General features: G+C 34.1%; 4 protein-coding genes across 4 annotated transcripts; 2 read left to right on the top strand and 2 right to left on the bottom strand.

Annotated features, from left to right (window-relative positions):
- Positions 1 to 252: 252 nt before the first annotated feature.
- LOC114172015 (transcription termination factor MTERF5, chloroplastic-like) lies at positions 253 to 1,569 on the bottom strand. The gene has a single exon (XM_028056756.1). It carries the CDS (start codon positions 1,378 to 1,380, stop codon positions 253 to 255), a length of 1,128 nt encoding a protein of 375 aa, XP_027912557.1. The 5' UTR covers positions 1,381 to 1,569.
- Positions 1,570 to 4,988: 3,419 nt separating this feature from the next.
- On the top strand, positions 4,989 to 8,425 carry LOC114172014 (elongation factor Tu, mitochondrial-like). Its single transcript, XM_028056755.1, has 10 exons — positions 4,989 to 5,170; positions 5,284 to 5,359; positions 5,436 to 5,528; positions 5,614 to 5,688; positions 6,131 to 6,235; positions 6,339 to 6,429; positions 6,551 to 6,756; positions 7,508 to 7,645; positions 7,960 to 8,307; positions 8,360 to 8,425. Exons 1-10 carry the CDS (start codon positions 4,989 to 4,991, stop codon positions 8,423 to 8,425), a joined length of 1,380 nt encoding a protein of 459 aa, XP_027912556.1.
- Positions 8,426 to 11,208: 2,783 nt separating this feature from the next.
- Positions 11,209 to 12,342, bottom strand: LOC114172013 (transcription termination factor MTERF5, chloroplastic-like). The gene has a single exon (XM_028056753.1). The coding sequence runs from the start codon at positions 12,340 to 12,342 to the stop codon at positions 11,209 to 11,211; it is 1,134 nt and encodes a 377-aa protein (XP_027912554.1).
- A 4,463-nt stretch (positions 12,343 to 16,805) lies between these two features.
- LOC114172012 (elongation factor Tu, mitochondrial-like) lies at positions 16,806 to 20,094 on the top strand. Its single transcript, XM_028056752.1, has 9 exons — positions 16,806 to 16,838; positions 16,953 to 17,027; positions 17,104 to 17,196; positions 17,282 to 17,356; positions 17,802 to 17,906; positions 18,010 to 18,100; positions 18,222 to 18,427; positions 19,178 to 19,261; positions 20,029 to 20,094. The coding sequence occupies exons 1-9, from the start codon at positions 16,806 to 16,808 to the stop codon at positions 20,092 to 20,094; spliced, it is 828 nt and encodes a 275-aa protein (XP_027912553.1).
- The last annotated feature ends 101 nt before the right edge of the window (positions 20,095 to 20,195 follow it).

Genomic DNA, 20,195 nt, shown 5'->3' with positions numbered 1-20,195 from the left:
GAAAAGTATACTCTGCATACCTCTTTAAAGGAGCAGTCAAAGTGGATTGCTTATTTTCGTGTGGATCTTCCAAGGTTCTTATGACCACCAAATTACCATGGGAAAGAAAGATGCATAATCAATAAACAGATACAATAAACGAGCCATCTTCATTACTACAATGAGACATTCCATGGTTATGCACAACACTATCTAAATAATTTCAGTATTAGAACCCTGTGGAAGAGTGAAAAAACAGAATTGAAGGTATGGTTATGCCTCCAGATAATGACCCTTGTATGCTACTAATAACTCCTCTGCATTTTCTCTGAACTGTGATATATACTTGTCCAAGAACATCTCCTCAGACAAGCACAACACATGAATATAACTGGGGACTTTCTTGCAGAGATTTTTTGATTTCAACAGTTGGAAGACTTTATATCGAGGAAGCACGCGATCCTCCATGCTGTACATTAAAATCCTAGGCTGGTGAATAAGGACTGACTTGGGCAGCATAACTGTATGCAAGAAGAATTTCATTCCAACTTTCAACTTCTTCTCTGATGTTCTAAACAAAGTCGGAGTTCTCTTGAACATTTGCAGGCCCTCATCCTTCGAAAAACCAAAAAAAAGTTTCAACTTTCTCTCAAATGTTTTATCGCTCAAACAACTTAATGTATAAATTGCATGGACAAGCATTCTTGAATTTTCACGGAAACCCAAGTCTACAGCTCGAGAAACATTGTTTTCAATAGTAGACCGCTGTGCAACGAAAAGCCTTGGATGAAGTTTGAGTAGCAATGAAAGATGAGTCCCAAGAATGCCACAACTCTCCAAGAAGACGACATTCTCCATAATTCTTTTGTACTTTGGGAGTATCCAGCCACATCTGTGCAAAACAAGAATAAAATCTTTCTGGTCGTAGACAATTTTCCTAATAGCTTCAACTGAGGGGACCAATGTTTTCTTCAAGCTATGAGTCAAAATGGAGGGATTCTTTGAAATGAAGCTGCATAACTCGTAACCCTGGAATCCAGACATCTGAAAGAGCTGAATTTTGGGTCTCAAGATTTTCTCAACGTTTGTAAACAGTATCTGGGGTATTTGACGAATCAGGGAGAGAATCTGGCTTTGGGAAAAGCCTATTTGTTTGAAGAAAGTGAGCACTGATAAGGGGTTTTGAGGGAATCTGCACCCTGAAACACGTTTGGAGACATAAAGGGATTGGGTTCTGGAGAACTGCAAGTCGGAATTCAGGTAATCAATTAATGAAATGGTTTCGTTGAAGTGTAGGCAACGGCTTTTGGTTGAGAAAGAGAGGAAGAATGTCATAGACTGATAAGAGAATTGATTGAAAAGAGAAGATGAAACAGCATGGTGTGACTTGAGAGACTGCATTAGTTCTGTGATCGTAGATCGTAGATGAATGAATGCTTTGTTTAGAATCAACCAAAAAACAACGTATTTTTTAGGTTGTCTATTTCGAATTTGAAGTCACCAAACGTTGGCAGCCCTAATCAAGATAATCCCCAAATCTGATTCTCAAGGGTTTCGAAGAACCCTAAATCCCCAATTTCTTTAACCTTTCGTCTCGCGCTTGGATTTCAAACCCTTCTTCTTCATTGAGCACGGCCAAATCACGATGAAGAAGACTGAACCCTTTCTTGAAGTTGCGTTCTCGTCGACGGTGGGTTGCTTCGCGGGGGTCTGTCTGGTTTGGTTTTTTGCAGGTACCGTGGTGGCTGTCGCATTGGCGCAATCGACATCGATTTTTGTCACAGTGGCCTGTGGTTCTGTTTGGAACGGAGGTGGAGGATTCTCGCAATGTAGGTGTGTTCGCGTCTGGTTTCGCGTCTTCTCCGGGCAGCTTTTTTCGTCGCAGGTGGCTGCGTGGTGGCCGGCGCCGCAGTGATGGGGATTTCGCGTCAGAAAGTGCCCTCGTCGTCGATCTGATTCACAGTGATGCATTAGATGTCTTGAGATGTGTTAAACCATTATTTAAATATATTTATAATTATTTCTTTTTATGATGTGACATGGGTGTTTTACTTTTTTAATAATATTTGCTTTATTAGGAGTTAGTCACTTTTGTGGTTTATGTTTTATGTTTAAGTTTGTGTATGCCTACATTGTATTTATGCTTTCATAAACTAGCATGTTTGTCTCCTAAATTATTAAGCTTTCCAAGTTTATGCAAGGATCAAATGTGTTGGATTGATAGAAGACCAAGGAACAAACAACAAAACCCTAAGTTCAGCTCTGCACCTAGAGCTAAGCAACATTCGGGTTTGGCTGGATTCAGCCCAACCGGATTAATCGAGGATATGGGTAATTTCGGACATCACACAAACGTAAGCCAGCCCACACTTCATCGGAAGAAGACAACACCTTTGTGTGATAGGAAAGCGCAACACCTTCCAATGAGCACGAGGAATGAGCAAATTCTGAAGAAAAGAGGGAAGTTATAGATAAAAGGTGAAGAGGTCGGGGGAAGAGAATATTATTTTTTTTATTCTTAAAGACATCATTTGTCCCAAGTTTCGTTTCTCTTTCTTCGATTTGGTCATATTTTTATGAAGGACAATGATATTTTGACAATTTTCTCTTATAATCTGATGTGACGTTTTTTATGTGTTAAAATATCATTTTATTTTTTTAAGTTAAAAAAATATTAATTTGTATAAATTATGATCAATTTGATTATTTTTTGTGACGACATTTAAATTGTTAACCAAAAGTGAACAACGACAATCATGTGTCATTTCGTGATTTTTTTTATTTTTTAAATTTTTTAAAAAATTTTAAAAAATTGTTCACATCCAAGTCAACATTATGACACATGGCAGTGTCATATGTCAAGCAAGTGTCATTACCACATACAAAGTCAGTATTATTGTCACATATTTTATATTTAATTCATACAAATTTTCGTTAATTTTATTCAAACAAATTGAATTGAATTGTCTTTTATTCTAACAAACTAAACTGAATTTAGTGAACCGAACAACGATATGAACCAACTGTTATGAACCAAACATTTTTTCTAATTACACTTTTGAATCAAACTATATTAATTTTAATTTGGACTATACTATTTTAACCGAATTGTACTATATCAATATTGTTCATAAAGTGTTTTTAAAAATGATAATATTAATTTCAATTCACTGTCGTGCTAAATTTAAATGTATAGTCAAATGATTAACAATACGAAGCAAAACTATTACATTTTATAAATTGTTTTCTACTTTTAATTTGTTTCATGTTTTCAAAGATTCGTATGAAAGTCAATTTCTCGAAGGAATTGGCTCAAAATAACAAATCCAACCAGCAAAGTATATGTTCAAATGAATCGAGAACAAAAAGCTATACACAAAAAACAAAAACAAGAATAGTTATTTTCACCATCATATAAAATAAAAATCATATTAAAACGAGATAATAATTTTGTAAATTAAAAGGAAAAAAGAAAATATAATAGAAAAATACAGGTAAATATAGATTTAAGTTATATAAAATAAATATTAAATATGTTTGTACACCTAACACAATTTTTTGCATGATCAAGGTTCTAGTTAGAAGCTTTAACCTTTATTTATTTATTAATATATATATATATATATATATATATATATATATATATATATATCCGAATTCAATTTTAACCATTTTTTCTAATATATAATATTATAAATAATCCATAGTTCAATATAAGTTGATACATTATATCAAGTTTTAATTTGTAATTTAATAACTTATAATATTTTTGTTGATATTGATATTTATTACATATTTTTTGTATCATACATATTAATATGTATGATAAGAAAATATACAATAAAAATTAACATCAACAAAAATATTATAAATTATTAAATCTTGAAGTCTACCAAAATAATAGTGCAAAAATATGAGCACTTAAGTTTTGTAGGAACATGTCTAAAACTAAATCTTAGAAGTACAAGATAGAGATTGTCCATCATCAAGCAACTTCCCATCATTAAATTTTTCTTTTTTCTTTCACCATGATATTTCCATCAACCAATGGAGAGTTTAAAATAGAAATTGAATCATCCAATCAACCATTAGGCTCCCTTCAATTGAAGTCAAAGTATACTAATAAAGATTGATAAGGAGTAAAAGATGCAAAGAGAACATTGTCCTTTAAAAGTTTCTTAAAAAACAAATTTAATTGAAAAGTATCACAACATTAAAATCGAAAATATTTTATTGCTTACAAAAGAGCAACAATACGTAACTATTTTATATGATTTCATCGACAAAAGCAAATGATTTTAAGCAAAGAAACAATTATATACATTCGTTTAAAAATTCAAAAGAGGAAATACCGACTAAAAGTATAAAACTCCTATCTATACATTCGTTTAAAAAATAAGAAAAGAAAATTAGAGTTGACTCAAAATGAAAAAAGTTGAATATAAAGCATCTATACTAAACAAACAAGTAAAACCTATATTACATAAATTATCTTTTAATTTATTTATTCATTTTATTTATACTTATCACAAGTTAATGCATTTTCATAAAAAAAATAAAATAAAGAGAAAAATGGTCAGTTTTTGAACCAGAATAACCCTGTCCTAATATATAATTTTTTCTACCTCGAACAGAATTATTTCTCATAAAATATACCTAAAATTTACCAAAAGATACCATTTAACTAAATAAGTTAAACCAGACACGAATTAATTCATTTATCTAAAACTTTAAATTAAGTCAATAAGATAAAAATCACTTCAAATATTTTCTGTCGGAGCAAGAAGAAAAAAACATTTGTAACAGAAAAAAAGAAGTATGTATGTGCTCCGAAACATTATGAGAGTGCTCGAATTGGGCCGCACGAATATGACGGGTCGGTGTCGGGCGCCCATTCTAAAACCCTCGCTCTTCGCACTCACTGCTCTTCGCTTTTGTCTTCCTTCTCCTAAAACCCTCGCCTCTGTACTCCATAGTTAGGGATTTTCATTCTCCTCATCACTTCTTCAATGGCCACTCTTCTTCTCAGACACTCCTCTTCCACTTCTCGCCGCCTCTTCCCCTTAGCCTCTCAAATCCACTCTTCCGTATCTCGTTCTCCTCTCTCTACTCCCAATGACTCCACCTCCACCTCCTTCTATTCTTTCAATTCCAATCCATGGTGGAGATCCATGGCAACTTTCACCAGAACGTAACACTCTCGCTTTCTCTTTTTCGTCGCAAAATTTAAAATATACAAGTAACAGTAATCGTTATTAGTATGTCTTTTACTTGTTTTGTTCATCTTATTGTTTGACTTTGCAGGAAGCCTCACGTTAATGTCGGAACTATTGGACACGTGGATCATGGGAAGACCACGCTAACTGCGGCAATCACCAAGGTCTTGATTCACTCTTTGTTTAAATGTGTGTTGAGGTGGATGTTTTGGTGTTTATTACTCAATTAGGTTTGATCAGGTGCTTGCGGATGAAGGGAAGGCTAAGGCTGTGGCCTTTGATGAAATTGACAAGGCTCCTGAAGAGAAGAAGAGAGGAATCACCATTGCAACGGTATGGAATCGCACTCTTTTGGTCTTGCAATCGATTGTGTTGTTTTCTGTTGATATGTATGCTTGCTCTATATTTCGGTTTTCAGGCTCATGTGGAGTATGAGACTGCAAAACGACATTATGCGCATGTGGACTGCCCTGGACACGCGGATTATGTTAAAGTAAGCTTTCAATTTGGTTTAGTTTCTCTAAGAATGTTTTTTTTTATTGGAGTTATCAATTGCCTAACGGAAGCTGGGTGGCTAAGTTGTGGCGAACAAATTTAAGCAATTTTACCTTGTATAATAGTTAATTGTGGAATTTAGCATATTTTAGTGCTTGTGTAGCCTGACCTTCTTTTCAAAATGAGATGGAAAATTTATGCTAGGAATTTGGAAGTAGATTAGTTTGTAACAAAATATATTTTATAGGTATTGATTACACTGTATATTGGCAACAACTGCATTTGTCAGATTCCTATTTTCCATGAATGCTGGTGGGTTTAGCATTCCAGCTTGCCTTGATGTACTTACTAGATGGTTTATCTAATGGTTTTATTTAGTTTAAATAACAAATTAATTCTTGTTCACTGTATGCTTTATAATTGTCTGTTTTTTTTTTCAGAATATAATTACGGGAGCTGCCCAGATGGATGGTGGTATACTTGTTGTATCTGCACCTGATGGACCAATGCCTCAAACCAAGGAGCACATTCTTCTTGCTCGCCAAGTAGGTATTCTACTGATGTGGTTTGTATATATATACCTAGAACGTCTACACCTTTCTCCTTACTTCTAGATTGACATATTTTATCGTTAAATGTATTATGCAGGTTGGTGTGCCATCTCTTGTTTGCTTTCTAAATAAAGTTGATGCTGTTGATGATCCAGAGTTGTTAGAGCTTGTAGAAATGGAGTTACGTGGTAGGGTGTTTCTCTAAGGCTTCTCTTCTCTTGTCCATGCTCAGAAAATGAATAAACCTGCTTAAGTTTCTGTAATCTTTGTGTTTGCTAAAATATGTTTTTATGATAATGTTTTTTGCAGAGCTACTGAGCTTCCACAAGTTCCCTGGGGATGAAATCCTGATCATTAGAGGTTCAGCGTTGTCTGCTTTACAGGGTACAAATGACGAGATTGGAAGACAGGCCATTCTAAAATTAATGGATGTTGTAGATGCATACATTCCTGACCCTGTTCGCCAACTTGACAAGCCCTTCCTAATGCCAATTGAAGATGTGTTCTCAATTCAGGTAAAAGGACCTGAACTTTATTTTTTGGGTTAATTTTTGAAGAAAGCAGATTCATTGAAGTAAAGATGGCCTCAGTTATAAAATTGTTACAATTTGTAATGTAAGTCTTGTGTTTTTATCATGTTCTATCACTTTCCATCTGCTCCAGTATAAACACCGTTTAGGTAACGACACTGTTTAAGAAGTACTATTTATTACTATTCTGTTTACGTTAAAATTGCTTTAAATTCCTTATATGCTCCTTCAGTTCACTCAAACTACAGCAATTATTGATGTGCTTAACATCATAAGCAGATGGGATTATGAACACTGGAGCATATGTGGAATAGATGTTTATAATACCGGTCATCTTTGTAACTATGGTCACTTTAACAAATTCTTTCTTGTTCTTCTAAATCTCTAGTTAGGTGAAGGATAAAATTTCAAAATCTTAAATTTCAAATTCTTAATTCGGTCTAGGGTTTTTGAAGAATAAAAAAGGAAAGGAGGTAGCATTTGTTACGGCCTTGCTCTTTGTAATGATATGACGCAGTGGTAATTTAAATCTTAACATAGTGCTTTAAAAACTGTTGTCTCATATAATTGTTTTTATTCCCTTAAAGAGAATATCAAAATTTCTATTTTCAACACTTAGTTCTCTCAAAATCTGCATTTGTTTCATTACATATATTGGATTGTATGGACATAAATAAATATGGGGGCAATGGTTTCCATCATTTCAGCTGCTTTATATTTTTCATTTGTGATGAAGGGACGTGGAACAGTTGCCACTGGCCGTGTTGAACAAGGCGTCATTAAAGTCGGTGAAGAAGTAGAGGTGTTGGGTCTAATGCAGGTATGTATGTTCATTGAGTCATTTCCTATATATAGCTGCCCTCTGATCCTTCCTGTTAATAAACTGATATTAATTATTCTTTCAATAAAAACACTACAGATTAATCAGAAACCTTTCATTAAAGACAAAACATCAATGTATATTAATTTCTTACAAACAAACAATAAACCAGTCGAAATTATTCCCCCCAAATAAACATTTCACATTTACTGTGCTTGAAATAGAAAAAAATGTAAAGTATAATAATGCTTGCATGGCTTAGGATCTTATTTTCATGCAGTATATATAACAGAATATTGGATGGACCCACATGTCAAATCACTCTCTTTGAGGTTCCCTGGTTTATCAATGGTCACCGTCTGTTGAAGGAACCATGCTTCCTCATGCTTGATGTACTTCTCAACTTCTTCTTCGAACTCTTGATAAAATTCGAAAACTGGTCGTTTAGGTTATCCCTAGCATTAGCCTCGTCATCATCTCGTAGTGGTACAGGTGTAACGTTGCTCTGCTCCCGACCGATGTGGGACACGGTTCTAAGTTTACCCTTGGCACGTCGAATGAAACTGTTGAAAGTTTCATCGTTATCAAGTGAGGTGTTATCTGAGTTCGCCGCACGACCATGTTGTCCCTTCCAAGCGCGTGTGGTCTCTACTGCTGGATTAGCAGCACGCCACCTCATCCTTGGATCATATCCAGCTTCACTTGAAGCAACTCTTGTTGCCTTTCCATGAACCTTTGAACATGATGAGTTCCTGTTCCATGATGCAGGTTGGTTTGAAAAGTGTTCGATGCAAGGTATATGGTTTCTCGACAAACTTGGTTAAGCTCAAATGATTATAAGTTGAGTTAGTGTAACTTGTTTTATAGTGTGTTATGAGGGTGTAAATGGAAGATTATGAACTAAAATAAGAAAGAAATAGTGACATGTTTTGAATAGGTATGTGTATGAGGACTAATTGTTTTTCGTAGGAGCTATCCAGTTAAGATTCTGAACAGCGATTAAGAAGAGCTTTTTCTAATTTTCCACGGAATATAATGGTGTCAAACTCCAAAACAACCAAGTACTGATGTATATACAGTAACATTGAACCATGGCCAAAGTTGACGGCTTAGTCCTAATCTTCTCAAGGAAATAAAATAAAAGGAAGAGATTTTCTTTAAGTACTTGATAATTCTATGGTTAGTATTGTATACTGCTGTTTTAATTATCTGTTATTATCATAATAAAAAGCAAAAAAAATAAACATTAACATTTATCTCTTTCATCAAAAATCAGTATCTTCCTCTCCCACCCTCACAAACATGAGAGTTTTCCATGGAGCAGCTAGATGGTATCAGATTCCAAGAGGACCCTTCTTCAGAATTGGCGAAATAAACAAAAGTTTCAGTTGCAGCTTGCAAGAATCACGTCATTCCCATATATATAAGATGCTTATGTGGTTATGGGTAATTATTATTCGTGTGTCTTTATGTGGAAATTAAACAACTCATCGCACTTGTTGAATTTTAAATTACAATCAGAGAGCCAGAATGTAAGTGGCTCCTACCATACCAAACATTAAAACGAATATGTTTCTGGAATTTTATTTTTGCATGTTCATGGTGTAGTGTATCAACCGTAGTTAAATTTATCTCAATCTAACGTTGCTGGTTGAGTATTGCTTCCACATTTATCTCAGTTAATAGATAGTTTAACGTTGTCATGTTCTTTCACAAAAGACAGAAAGAGAGGGGGGGAAAGCGAGTCCAAGTCATGCAGCTCGAAAGAAACAAAGTTCTAATTTTCAACTCACGCCAAAGATTTCTTCTTTCTTATACCATTTACTCTTCCCGGTTCCACCGCTGATTTATGTCACTACCACCATCTTTTAGAAAACAAACCATTATGTACCAAACTTGACACTTCTAGAACCAGTTATTTTGACTCAAATTCAAAATACTGGACCAGCTTTTCTGATTCCCGTAAGTGTTTTTTTAAGGTGGGACGGTTGTTATTAGAGAGAACTTTGACTACACTAAGGTTCGAAACTACTTTATTACACCTAACAATCACATGCAAGAACTTATCTGCTTTTTCATAATGGTAATGGGGTTTTGAATTTACCACCATTAATAAAAGACTTGAAAATTAGTTCACTATGTAACCAAGTAGAGTTAACAATAAACTATACTTTGAAATGGCGTATTTTAGAGACTAGAAGAAAAAAAATTTCTTGCGAATGTTACTGTATTATAGTTAATGGGCTCCCTATATTTAGAGAAGTAATATTTTTTTATTTGTTTTATTATTATATTAAATTTATAATTTTAGAATTTATAATTAGTTGGTCATTTAATAAATTATTAAAGAATATATTATGTTTAAAGTATTACTTCTCTGAATAATTATTTTATTCATTTGATTTATTATTAAACTGATTTACCGTAAAAATAAAAATATATTTCAACTCTAACCTTTAATATCTAATAAATTATTATTTTAGTTCTTAAATAGTATTATTAGTTTTTTAAATTTAAAATCTTCATACAAATCTCTAAAATGCTCGAATTCTATATTGAATCGATTTAACCCACGGTATGTATTTCTAAAGATTATTTTTAAAATTATTTGATTTTTAAAATAAATAGATAATTATTTCTTTTAATGTGTGTCCTTATACACATATGTTGTCTATTGTAATATTTATCTATTATAATATAACAACCCTGCAGAAGAGTGATACAAAATATCATGAGACGGACCTTCAAAGATAATGCATCAGAATTAATATACAAAATATGAACTCTTCTTTGATTGTTTTCAGGTTTAGCTATTGAGTCAGGACATCATAAGACGGGGCTGGAGGGCCACTGCAAGGTGACAAGATGAAACTGTCACAGCAAAGAATGGTCCATCTTGTAAGTGAAAGAGATTGTAAGAAGATTTGTTGCAGCTGCAGTTGAAGGGATTATATTTTGGCATTTTTTAGCTTAGTTCAAATACTACCAAATATATTCCAGTGATAAACAAGTGAAAGCAGTGATGCATACCTTTAGTCCCTCATTGAAAAGCCATTAAAAAAAAGCAGTCTTAAACGTTGACAATAAAGCAGCATAATAATGTCTCAATGGTTTCAACTTTCAAGTACCACCTAAGATTTACTAATGCAACCCACGTTCTTCTTGATTTTTTCTCTCTTAATAGTAGAAGGTGGAAGGGAGTAAAAGGAAACTCGATATCAATCCTACTGAGGCACATACAAATTTGACTAATTAATGCTCAGCGATTTAAAAGCTAAACAAGGGTGCTCGAAGATGAATACAGGCTAATTTTACAATTCAACGTTGGAGCATATCCCAGTTGGGGAACAAGTCAACAAGATCAAGAAAAGTATACTCTGCATACCTCTTTAAAGGAGCAGTCAAAGTGGATTGCTTATTTTCGTGTGGATCTTCCAAGGTTCTTATGACCACCAAATTACCATGGGAAAGAAAGATGCATAATCAATAAACAGATACAATAAACGAGCCATCTTCATTACTACAATGAGACATTCCATGGTTATGCACAACACTATCTAAATAATTTCAGTATTAGAACCCTGCGGAAGAGTGAAAAAACAGAATTGAAGGTATGGTTATGCCTCCAGATAATGACCCTTGTATGCTACTAATAACTCCTCTGCATTTTCTCTGAACTGTGATATATACTTGTCCAAGAACATCTCCTCAGACAAGCACAACACATGAATATAACTGGGGACTTTCTTGCAGAGATTTTTTGATTTCAACAGTTGGAAGACTTTATATCGAGGAAGCACGCGATCCTCCATGCTGTACATTAAAATCTTAGGCTGGTGAATAAGGACTGACTTGGGCAGCATAACTGTATGCAAGAAGAATTTCATTCCAACTTTCAACTTCTTCTCTGATGTTCTAAACAAAGTCGGGGTTCTCTTGAACATTTGCAGGCCCTCATCCTTCGAAAAACCAAAACAATTAATTAGTTTCAACTTTCTCTCAAATGTTTTATCGCTCAAACAACTTAATGTATGAATTGCATGGACAAGCATTCTTGAATTTTCACGGAAACCCAAGTCTACAGCTCGAGAAACATTGTTTTCAATAGTAGACCGCTGTGCAACGAAAAGCCTTGGATGAAGTTTGAGTAGCAATGAAAGATGAGTCCAAAGAATGCCACAACTCTCCAAGAAGACGACATTCTCCATAATTCTTTTGTACTTTGGGAGTATCCAGCCACATCTGTGCAAAACAAGAATAAAATCTTTCTGGTCGTAGACAATTTTCCTAATAGCTTCAACTGAGGGGACCAATGTTTTCTTCAAGCTATGAGTCAAAATGGAGGGATTCTTTGAAATGAAGCTGCATAACTCGTAACCCTGGAATCCAGACATCTGAAAGAGCTGAATTTTGGGTCTCAAGATTTTCTCAACGTTTGTAAACAGTATCTGGGGTCTTTGACGAATCAGGGAGAGAATCTGGCTTTGGGAAAAGCCTATTTGTTTGAAGAAAGTGAGCACTAATAAGGGGTTTTGAGGGAATCTGAACCCTGAAACACGTTTGGAGACATAAAGGGATTGGGTTCTGGAGAACTGCAAGTCGGAATTCAGGTAATCAATTATTGAAGTGGTTTCGTTGAAGTGTAGGCAACGACTTTTGGTTGAGAAAGAGAGGAAGAATGTCATAGACTGATAAGAGACATGATTGAAAAGAGAAGATGAAACAGCATGGTGTGACTTGAGAGACTGCATTAGTTCTGTGATCGTAGATAGTAGATGAATGAATGCTTTGTTTAGAATCAACCAAAAAACAACGTATTTTTTAGGTTGTCTATTTCGAATTTGAAGTCACCAAACGTTGGCAGCCCTAATCAAGATAATCCCCAAATCTGATTCTCAAGGGTTTCAAAGAACCCTAAATCCCCAATTTCTTTAACCTTTCGTCTCTCGCTTGGATTTCAAACCCTTCTTCTTCATTGAGCACGGCCAAATCACGATGAAGAAGACTGAACCCTTTCTTGAAGTTGCGTTCTCGTCGACGGTGGGTTGCTTCGCGGGGGTCTGTCTGGTCTGGTTTTTTGCAGGTACCGTGGTGGCTGTCGCATTGGCGCAATCGACATCGATTTCTGTCACGGTGGCCTGCGGTTCTGTTTGGAACGGAGGTGGAGGATTCTCGCAATGTAGGTGTGTTCGCGTCTGGTTTCGCGTCTTCTCCGGGCAGCTTTTTTCGTCGCAGGTGGCTGCGTGGTGGCCGGCGCCGCAGTGATGGGGATTTCGCGTCAGAAAGTGCCCTCGTCGTCGATCTGATTCGCAGTGGTTCTGCAACGCGTGGCTTCGTCAACGTGTGGTGGTTCGTTGTGGCAGCCTGGTTTCGTGAGACATCTGCTGGCTCTGGTTTCGTCGCAGCGGAGGTGGCTCGCAACACCGATCTGGTTGTGTTTGCGTAGGTGGCTCGCGACGGCGGCGATCTGGTTCGGGACGGCGGCTTCGCAAGCGGCAATTTGATTTTCCAGGCCCTTTTTTTGGCCGTCAATGGCTGTGGTTTGCTCTAAAGTGTGCCGGCAGAGATTCCGTTTAGGGGTTAGTTCATGCGCGTGGGAGAAGATAAAAACCTGATAAAATTTTTGTATTAAAATAAATACCTATAAATATTTAGTTTCAGTATAAATAAAATATTCAATGTTTTGGTAGTTTAATATTTTTTGTGAGTAAATTAAATCAAGAAGTTAACAAAATATTCAAGTTTAATACTTTTTGCAGTTAATGATCATAGTTAGTGAAAAATGTTAAACATCAGTGTTTATGTATATCATGCGAATATTGGTTGTTCCAAAAGAAAATTAATATTTGGCCAGATTACATACATGTGATGGTAAAATGTGATAATTAGAAGGTTTTGTTTTGGTTGATGATAAATCAATCCAAAGATGAATAAGATGGGTTTGTTGTTTGACATACTTCATTATCAATGTTTAGTCGTTACAACAAAATATTCTTAGTAGTTAATATTATTTATATTGTTGTCCAAAGAATATTGATGATGCATTAGATGTCTTGAGATGTGTTAAACCATTATTTAAATATATTTATAATTATTTATTTTTATGATGTGACATGGGTGTTTTACTTTTTTAATAATATTTGCTTTATTAGGAGTTAGTCACTTTTGTGGTTTATGTTTTATGTTTAAGTTTGTGTATGCCTACATTGTATTTATGCTTTCATAAACTAGCATGTTTGTCTCCTAAATTATTAAGCTTTCCAAGTTTATGCAAGGATCAAATGTGTTGGATTGATAGAAGACCAAGGAACAAACAACAAAACCCTAAGTTCAGCTCTGCACCTAGAGCTAAGCAACATTCGGGTTTGGCTGGATTCAGCCCAACCGGATTAATCGAGGATATGGGTAATTTCGGACATCACACAAACGTAAGCCAGCCCACACTTCACCGGAAGAAGACAACACCTTTGTGTGATAGGAAAGCGCAACACCTTCCAATGAGCACGAGGAATGAGCAAATTCTGAAGAAAAGAGGGAAGTTGTAGATAAAAGGTGAAGAGGTCGGGGGAAGAGAATATTATTTTTTTTATTCTTAAAGACATCATTTGTCCCAAGTTTCGTTTCTCTTTCTTCGATTTGGTCATATTTTTATGAAGGACAATGATATTTTGACAATTTTCTCTTATAATCTGATGTGACTTTTTTTATGTGTTAAAATATTTATATAAATTATGATCAATTTGATTATTTTTTGTGACGACATTTAAATTGTTAACCAAAAGTGAACAACGACAATCATGTGTCATTTCGTTATTTTTTTTATTTTTTAAATTTTTTAAAAAATTTTAAAAAATTGTTCACATCCAAGTCAACATTATGACACATGGCAGTGTCATATGTCAAGCAAGTGTCATTACCACATACAAAGTCAGTATTATTGTCACATATTTTATATTTAATTCATACAAATTTTCGTTAATTTTATTCAAACAAATTGAATTGAATTGTCTTTTATTCTAACAAACTAAACTGAATTTAGTGAACCGAACAACGATATGAACCAACTGTTATGAACCAAACATTTTTTCTAATTACATTTTGAATCAAACTATATTAATTTTAATTTGGACTATACTATTTTAACCGAATTGTACTATATCAATATTGTTCATAAAGTGTTTTTAAAAATGATAATATTAATTTCAATTCACTGTCGTGCTAAATTTAAATGTATAGTCAAAGTGATTAACAATACGAAGCAAAACTATTACATTTTATAAATTGTTTTCTACTTTTAATTTGTTTCATGTTTTCAAAGATTCGTATGAAAGTCAATTTCTCGAAGGAATTGGCTCAAAATAACAAATCCAACCAGCAAAGTATATGTTCAAATGAATCGAGAACAAAAAGCTATACACAAAAAACAAAAACAAGAATAGTTATTTTCACCATCATATAAAATAAAAATCATATTAAACGAGATAATAATTTTGTAAATTAAAAGGAAAAAAGAAAATATAATAGAAAAATACAGGTAAATATAGATTTAAGTTATATAAAATAAATATTAAATATGTTTGTACACCTAACACAATTTTTTGCATGATCAAGGTTCTAGTTAGAAGCTTTAACCTTTATTTATTTATTAATATATATATATATATATATATATATATATATATATATATATATATATATATATATATATCGGAATTCAATTTTAACCATTTTTTCTAATATATAATATTATAAATAATCCATAGTTCAATATAAGTTGATACATTATATCAAGTTTTAATTTGTAATTTAATAACTTATAATATTTTTGTTGATATTGATATTTATTACATATTTTTTGTATCATACATATTAATATGTATGATAAGAAAATATACAATAAAAATTAACATCAACAAAAATATTATAAATTATTAAATCTTGAAGTCTACCAAAATAATAGTGCAAAAATATGAGCACTTAAGTTTTGTAGGAACATGTCTAAAACTAAATCTTAGAAGTACAAGATAGAGATTGTCCATCATCAAGCAACTTCCCATCATTAAATTTTTCTTTTTTCTTTCACCATGATATTTCCATCAACCAATGGAGAGTTTAAAATAGAAATTGAATCATCCAATCAACCATTAGGCTCCCTTCAATTGAAGTCAAAGTATACTAATAAAGATTGATAAGGAGTAAAAGATGCAAAGAGAACATTGTCCTTTAAAAGTTTCTTAAAAAACAAATTTAATTGAAAAGTATCACAACATTAAAATCGAAAATATTTTATTGCTTACAAAAGAGCAACAATACGTAACTATTTTATATGATTTCATCGACAAAAGCAAATGATTTTAAGCAAAGAAACAATTATATACATTCGTTTAAAAATTCAAAAGAGGAAATACCGACTAAAAGTATAAAACTCCTATCTATACATTCGTTTAAAAAATAAGAAAAGAAAATTAGAGTTGACTCAAAATGAAAAAAGTTGAATATAAAGCATCTATACTAAACAAACAAGTAAAACCTATATTACATAAATTATCTTTTAATTTATTTATTCATTTTATTTATACTTATCACAAGTTAATGCATTTTCATAAAAAAAATAAAATAAAGAGAAAAATGGTCAATTTTTGAACCAGAATAACCCTGTCCTAATATATAATTTTTTCTACCTCGAACAGAATTATTTCTCATAAAATATACCTAAAATTTACCAAAAGATACCATTTAACTAAATAAGTTAAACCAGACACGAATTAATTCATTTATCTAAAACTTTAAATTAAGTCAATAAGATAAAAATCACTTCAAATATTTTCTGTCGGAGCAAGAAGAAAAAAACATTTGTAACAGAAAAAAAGAAGTATGTATGTGCTCCGAAACATTATGAGAGTGCTCGAATTGGGCCGCACGAATATGACAGGTCGGTGTCGGGCGCCCATTCTAAAACCCTCGCTCTTCGCACTCACTGCTCTTCGCTTTTGTCTTCCTTCTCCTAAAACCCTCGCCTCTGCACTCCATAGTTAGGGCTTTTCATTCTCCTCATCACTTCTTCAATGGCCACTCTTCTTCTCAGACACTCCTCTTCCACTTCTCGCCGCCTCTTCCCCTTAGCCTCTCAAATCCACTCTTCCGTATCTCGTTCTCCTCTCTCTACTCCCAGTGACTCCATCTCCACCTCCTTCTATTCTTTCAATTCCAATCCATGGTGGAGATCCATGGCAACTTTCACCAGAACGTAACACTCTCGCTTTCTCTTTTTTGTCGCAAAATTTAAAATATACAAGTAACAGTAATCGTTATTAGTATGTCTTTTACTTGTTTTGTTCATCTTATTGTTTGACTTTGCAAGAAGCCTCACGTTAATGTCAGAACTATTGGACACGTGGATCATGGGAAGACCACGCTAACTGCGGCAATCACCAAGGTCTTGATTCACTCTTTGTTTAAATGTGTGTTGAGGTGGATGTTTTGGTGTTTATTACTCAATTAGGTTTGATCAGGTGCTTGCGGATGAAGGGAAGGCTAAGGCTGTGGCCTTTGATGAAATTGACAAGGCTCCTGAAGAGAAGAAGAGAGGAATCACCATTGCAACGGTATGGAATCGCACTCTTTTGGTCTTGAAATCGATTGTGTTGTTTTCTGTTGATATGTATGCTTGCTCTATATTTCGGTTTTCAGGCTCATGTGGAGTATGAGACTGCAAAACGACATTATGCGCATGTGGACTGCCCTGGACACGCGGATTATGTTAAAGTAAGCTTTCGAATTTGGTTTAGTTTCTCTAAGAATGTTTTTTTTTATTGGAGTTATCAATTGCCTAACGGAAGCTGGGTGGTTAAGTTGTGGCGAACAAATTTAAGCAATTTTACCTTGTATAATAGTTAATTGTGGAATTTAGCATATTTTGGTGCTTGTGTAGCCTGACCTTCTTTTCAAAATGAGATGGAAAATTTATGCTAGGAATTTGGAAGTAGTTTAGTTTGTAACAAAATATATTTTATAGGTATTGATTACACTGTATATTGGCAACAACTGCATTTGTCAGATTCCTATTTTCCATGAATGCTGGTGGGTTTAGCATTCCAGCTTGCCTTGATGTACTTACTAGATGGTTTATCTAATGGTTTTATTTAGTTTAAATAACAAATTAATTCTTGTTCACTGTATGCTTTATAATTGTCTGTTGTTTTTTTTTCAGAATATGATTACGGGAGCTACGCAAATGGATGGTGGTATACTTGTTGTATCTGCACCTGATGGACCAATGCCTCAAACCAAGGAGCACATTCTTCTTGCTCGCCAAGTAGGTATTCTACTGATGTGGTTTGTATATATATACCTAGAACGTCTACACCTTTCTCCTTACTTCTAGATTGACATATTTTATCTTTAAATGTATTATGCAGGTTGGTGTGCCATCTCTTGTTTGCTTTCTAAATAAAGTTGATGTTGTTGATGATCCAGAGTTGTTAGAGCTTGTAGAAATGGAGTTACGTGGTAGGGTGTTTCTCTAAGGCTTCTCTTCTCTTGTCCATGCTCACAAAATGAATAAACCTGCTTAAGTTTCTGTAATCTTTGTGTTTGCTAAAATGTGTTTTTATGATAATGTTTTTTGCAGAGCTACTGAGCTTCTACAAGTTCCCTGGGGATGAAATCCCGATCATTAGAGGTTCAGCGTTGTTTGCTTTACAGGGTACAAATGACGAGATTGGAAGACAGGCCATTCTAAAATTAATGGATGCTGTAGATGCATACATTCCTGACCCTGTTCGCCAACTTGACAAGCCCTTCCTAATGCCAATTGAAGATGTGTTCTCAATTCAGGTAAAAGGACCTGAACTTTATTTTTTGGGTTAATTTTTGAAGCAAGCAGATTCATTGAAGTAAAGATGGCCTCAGTTATAAAATTGTTACAATTTGTAATGTAGGTCTTGTGTTTTTATCATGTTCTATCACTTTCCATCTGCTCCAGTATAAACACCGTTTAGGTAACGCCACTGTTTAAGAAGTACTATTTATTACTATTCTGTTTACGTTAAAATTGCTTTAAATTCCTTATATGCTCCTTCAGTTCACTCAAACTACAGCAATTATTGATGTGCTTAACATCATAAGCAGATGGGATTATGAACACTGGAGCATATGTGGAATAGATGTTTATAATATCGGTCATCTTTGTAACTGTGGTCACTTTAACAAATTCTTTCTTGTTCTTCTAAATCTCTAGTTAGGTGAAGGATAAACTTTCAAAATCTTAAATTTCAAATTCTTAATTCGGTCTAGGGTTTTTGAAGAATAAAAAAGGAAAGGAGGTAGCATTTGTTACGGCCTTGCTCTTTGTAATGATATGACGCAGTGGTAATTTAAATCTTAACATAGTGCTTTAAAAACTGTTGTCTCATATAATTGTTTTTTTTCCTTAAAGAGAATATCAAAATTTCTATTTTCAACACTTAGTTCTCTCAAAATCTGCATTTGTTTCATTACATATATTGGATTGTATGGACATAAATAAATATGGGGGCAATGGTTTCCATCATTTCAGCTGCTTTATATTTTTCATTTGTGATGAAGGGACGTGGAACAGTTGCCACTGGCCGTGTTGAACAAGGCGTCATTAAAGTCGGTGAAGAAGTAGAGGTGTTGGGTCTAATGCAGGTATGTATGTTCATTGAGTCATTTCCTATATATAGCTGCCCTCTGATCCTTCCTGTTAATAAACTGATATTAATTATTCTTTCAATAAAAACACTACAGATTAATCAGAAACCTTTCATTAAAGACAAAACATCAATTTATATTAATTTCTTACAAACAAACAATAAACCAGTCGAAATTATTCCCCCCAAATAAACATTTCACATTTACTGTGCTTGAAATAGAAAAAATGTAAAGTATAATAATGCTTGCATGGCTTAGGATCTTATTTTCATGCAGTATATATAACAGAATATTGGATGGACCCACATGTCAAATCACTCTCTTTGAGGTTCCCTGGTTTATCAATGGTCACCGTCTGTTGAAGGAACCATGCTTCCTCATGCTTGATGTACTTCTCAACTTCTTCTTCGAACTCTTGATAAAATTCGAAAACTGGTCGTTTAGGTTATCCCTAGCATTAGCCTCGTCATCATCTCGTAGTGGTACAGGTGTAACGTTGCTCTGCTCCCGACCGATGTGGGACACGGTTCTAAGTTTACCCTTGGCACGTCGAATGAAACTGTTGAAAGTTTCATCGTTATCAAGTGAGGTGTTATCTGAGTTCGCCGCACGACCATGTTGTCCCTTCCAAGCGCGTGTGGTCTCTACTGCTGGATTAGCAGCACGCCACCTCATCCTTGGATCATATCCAACTTCACTTGAAGCAACTCTTGTTGCCTTTCCATGAACCTTTGAACATGATGAGTTCTTGTTCCATGATGCAGGTTGGTTTGAAAAGTGTTCGATGCAAGGTATATGGTTTCTCGACAAACTTGGTTAAGCTCAAATGATTATAAGTTGAGTTGGTGTAACTTGTTTTATAGTGTGTTATGAGGGTGTAAATGGAAGATTATGAACTAAAATAAGAAAGAAATAGTGACATGTTTTGAAT

The sequence above is a fragment of the Vigna unguiculata genome, unplaced genomic scaffold (assembly GCF_004118075.2).
Source record: "Vigna unguiculata cultivar IT97K-499-35 unplaced genomic scaffold, ASM411807v1 contig_467, whole genome shotgun sequence".
In the NCBI taxonomy this organism is placed as follows: Eukaryota; Viridiplantae; Streptophyta; class Magnoliopsida; order Fabales; family Fabaceae; genus Vigna; species Vigna unguiculata.
The sequence above is the reverse complement of the archived record's forward strand: the minus strand, read 5'-3'. Positions and strand labels throughout refer to the sequence as shown.

Bases quoted from the DNA above. Each gene is read 5' to 3' on its own strand.
- LOC114172015 (XM_028056756.1), bottom strand. From the start codon at position 1,380: ATGCAGTCTCTCAAGTCACACCATGCTGTTTCATCTTCTCTTTTCAAT.
- LOC114172014 (XM_028056755.1), top strand. From the start codon at position 4,989: ATGGCCACTCTTCTTCTCAGACACTCCTCTTCCACTTCTCGCCGCCTC. The intron at 5,360-5,435 runs GTCTTGATTCAC...AGGTTTGATCAG, and splicing joins TAACTGCGGCAATCACCAAG to GTGCTTGCGGATGAAGGGAA. The intron at 5,689-6,130 runs GTAAGCTTTCAA...TTTTTTTTTCAG, and splicing joins GACACGCGGATTATGTTAAA to AATATAATTACGGGAGCTGC.
- LOC114172013 (XM_028056753.1), bottom strand. From the start codon at position 12,342: ATGCAGTCTCTCAAGTCACACCATGCTGTTTCATCTTCTCTTTTCAAT.
- LOC114172012 (XM_028056752.1), top strand. From the start codon at position 16,806: ATGGTGGAGATCCATGGCAACTTTCACCAGAAC. The intron at 17,028-17,103 runs GTCTTGATTCAC...AGGTTTGATCAG, and splicing joins TAACTGCGGCAATCACCAAG to GTGCTTGCGGATGAAGGGAA. The intron at 17,357-17,801 runs GTAAGCTTTCGA...TTTTTTTTTCAG, and splicing joins GACACGCGGATTATGTTAAA to AATATGATTACGGGAGCTAC.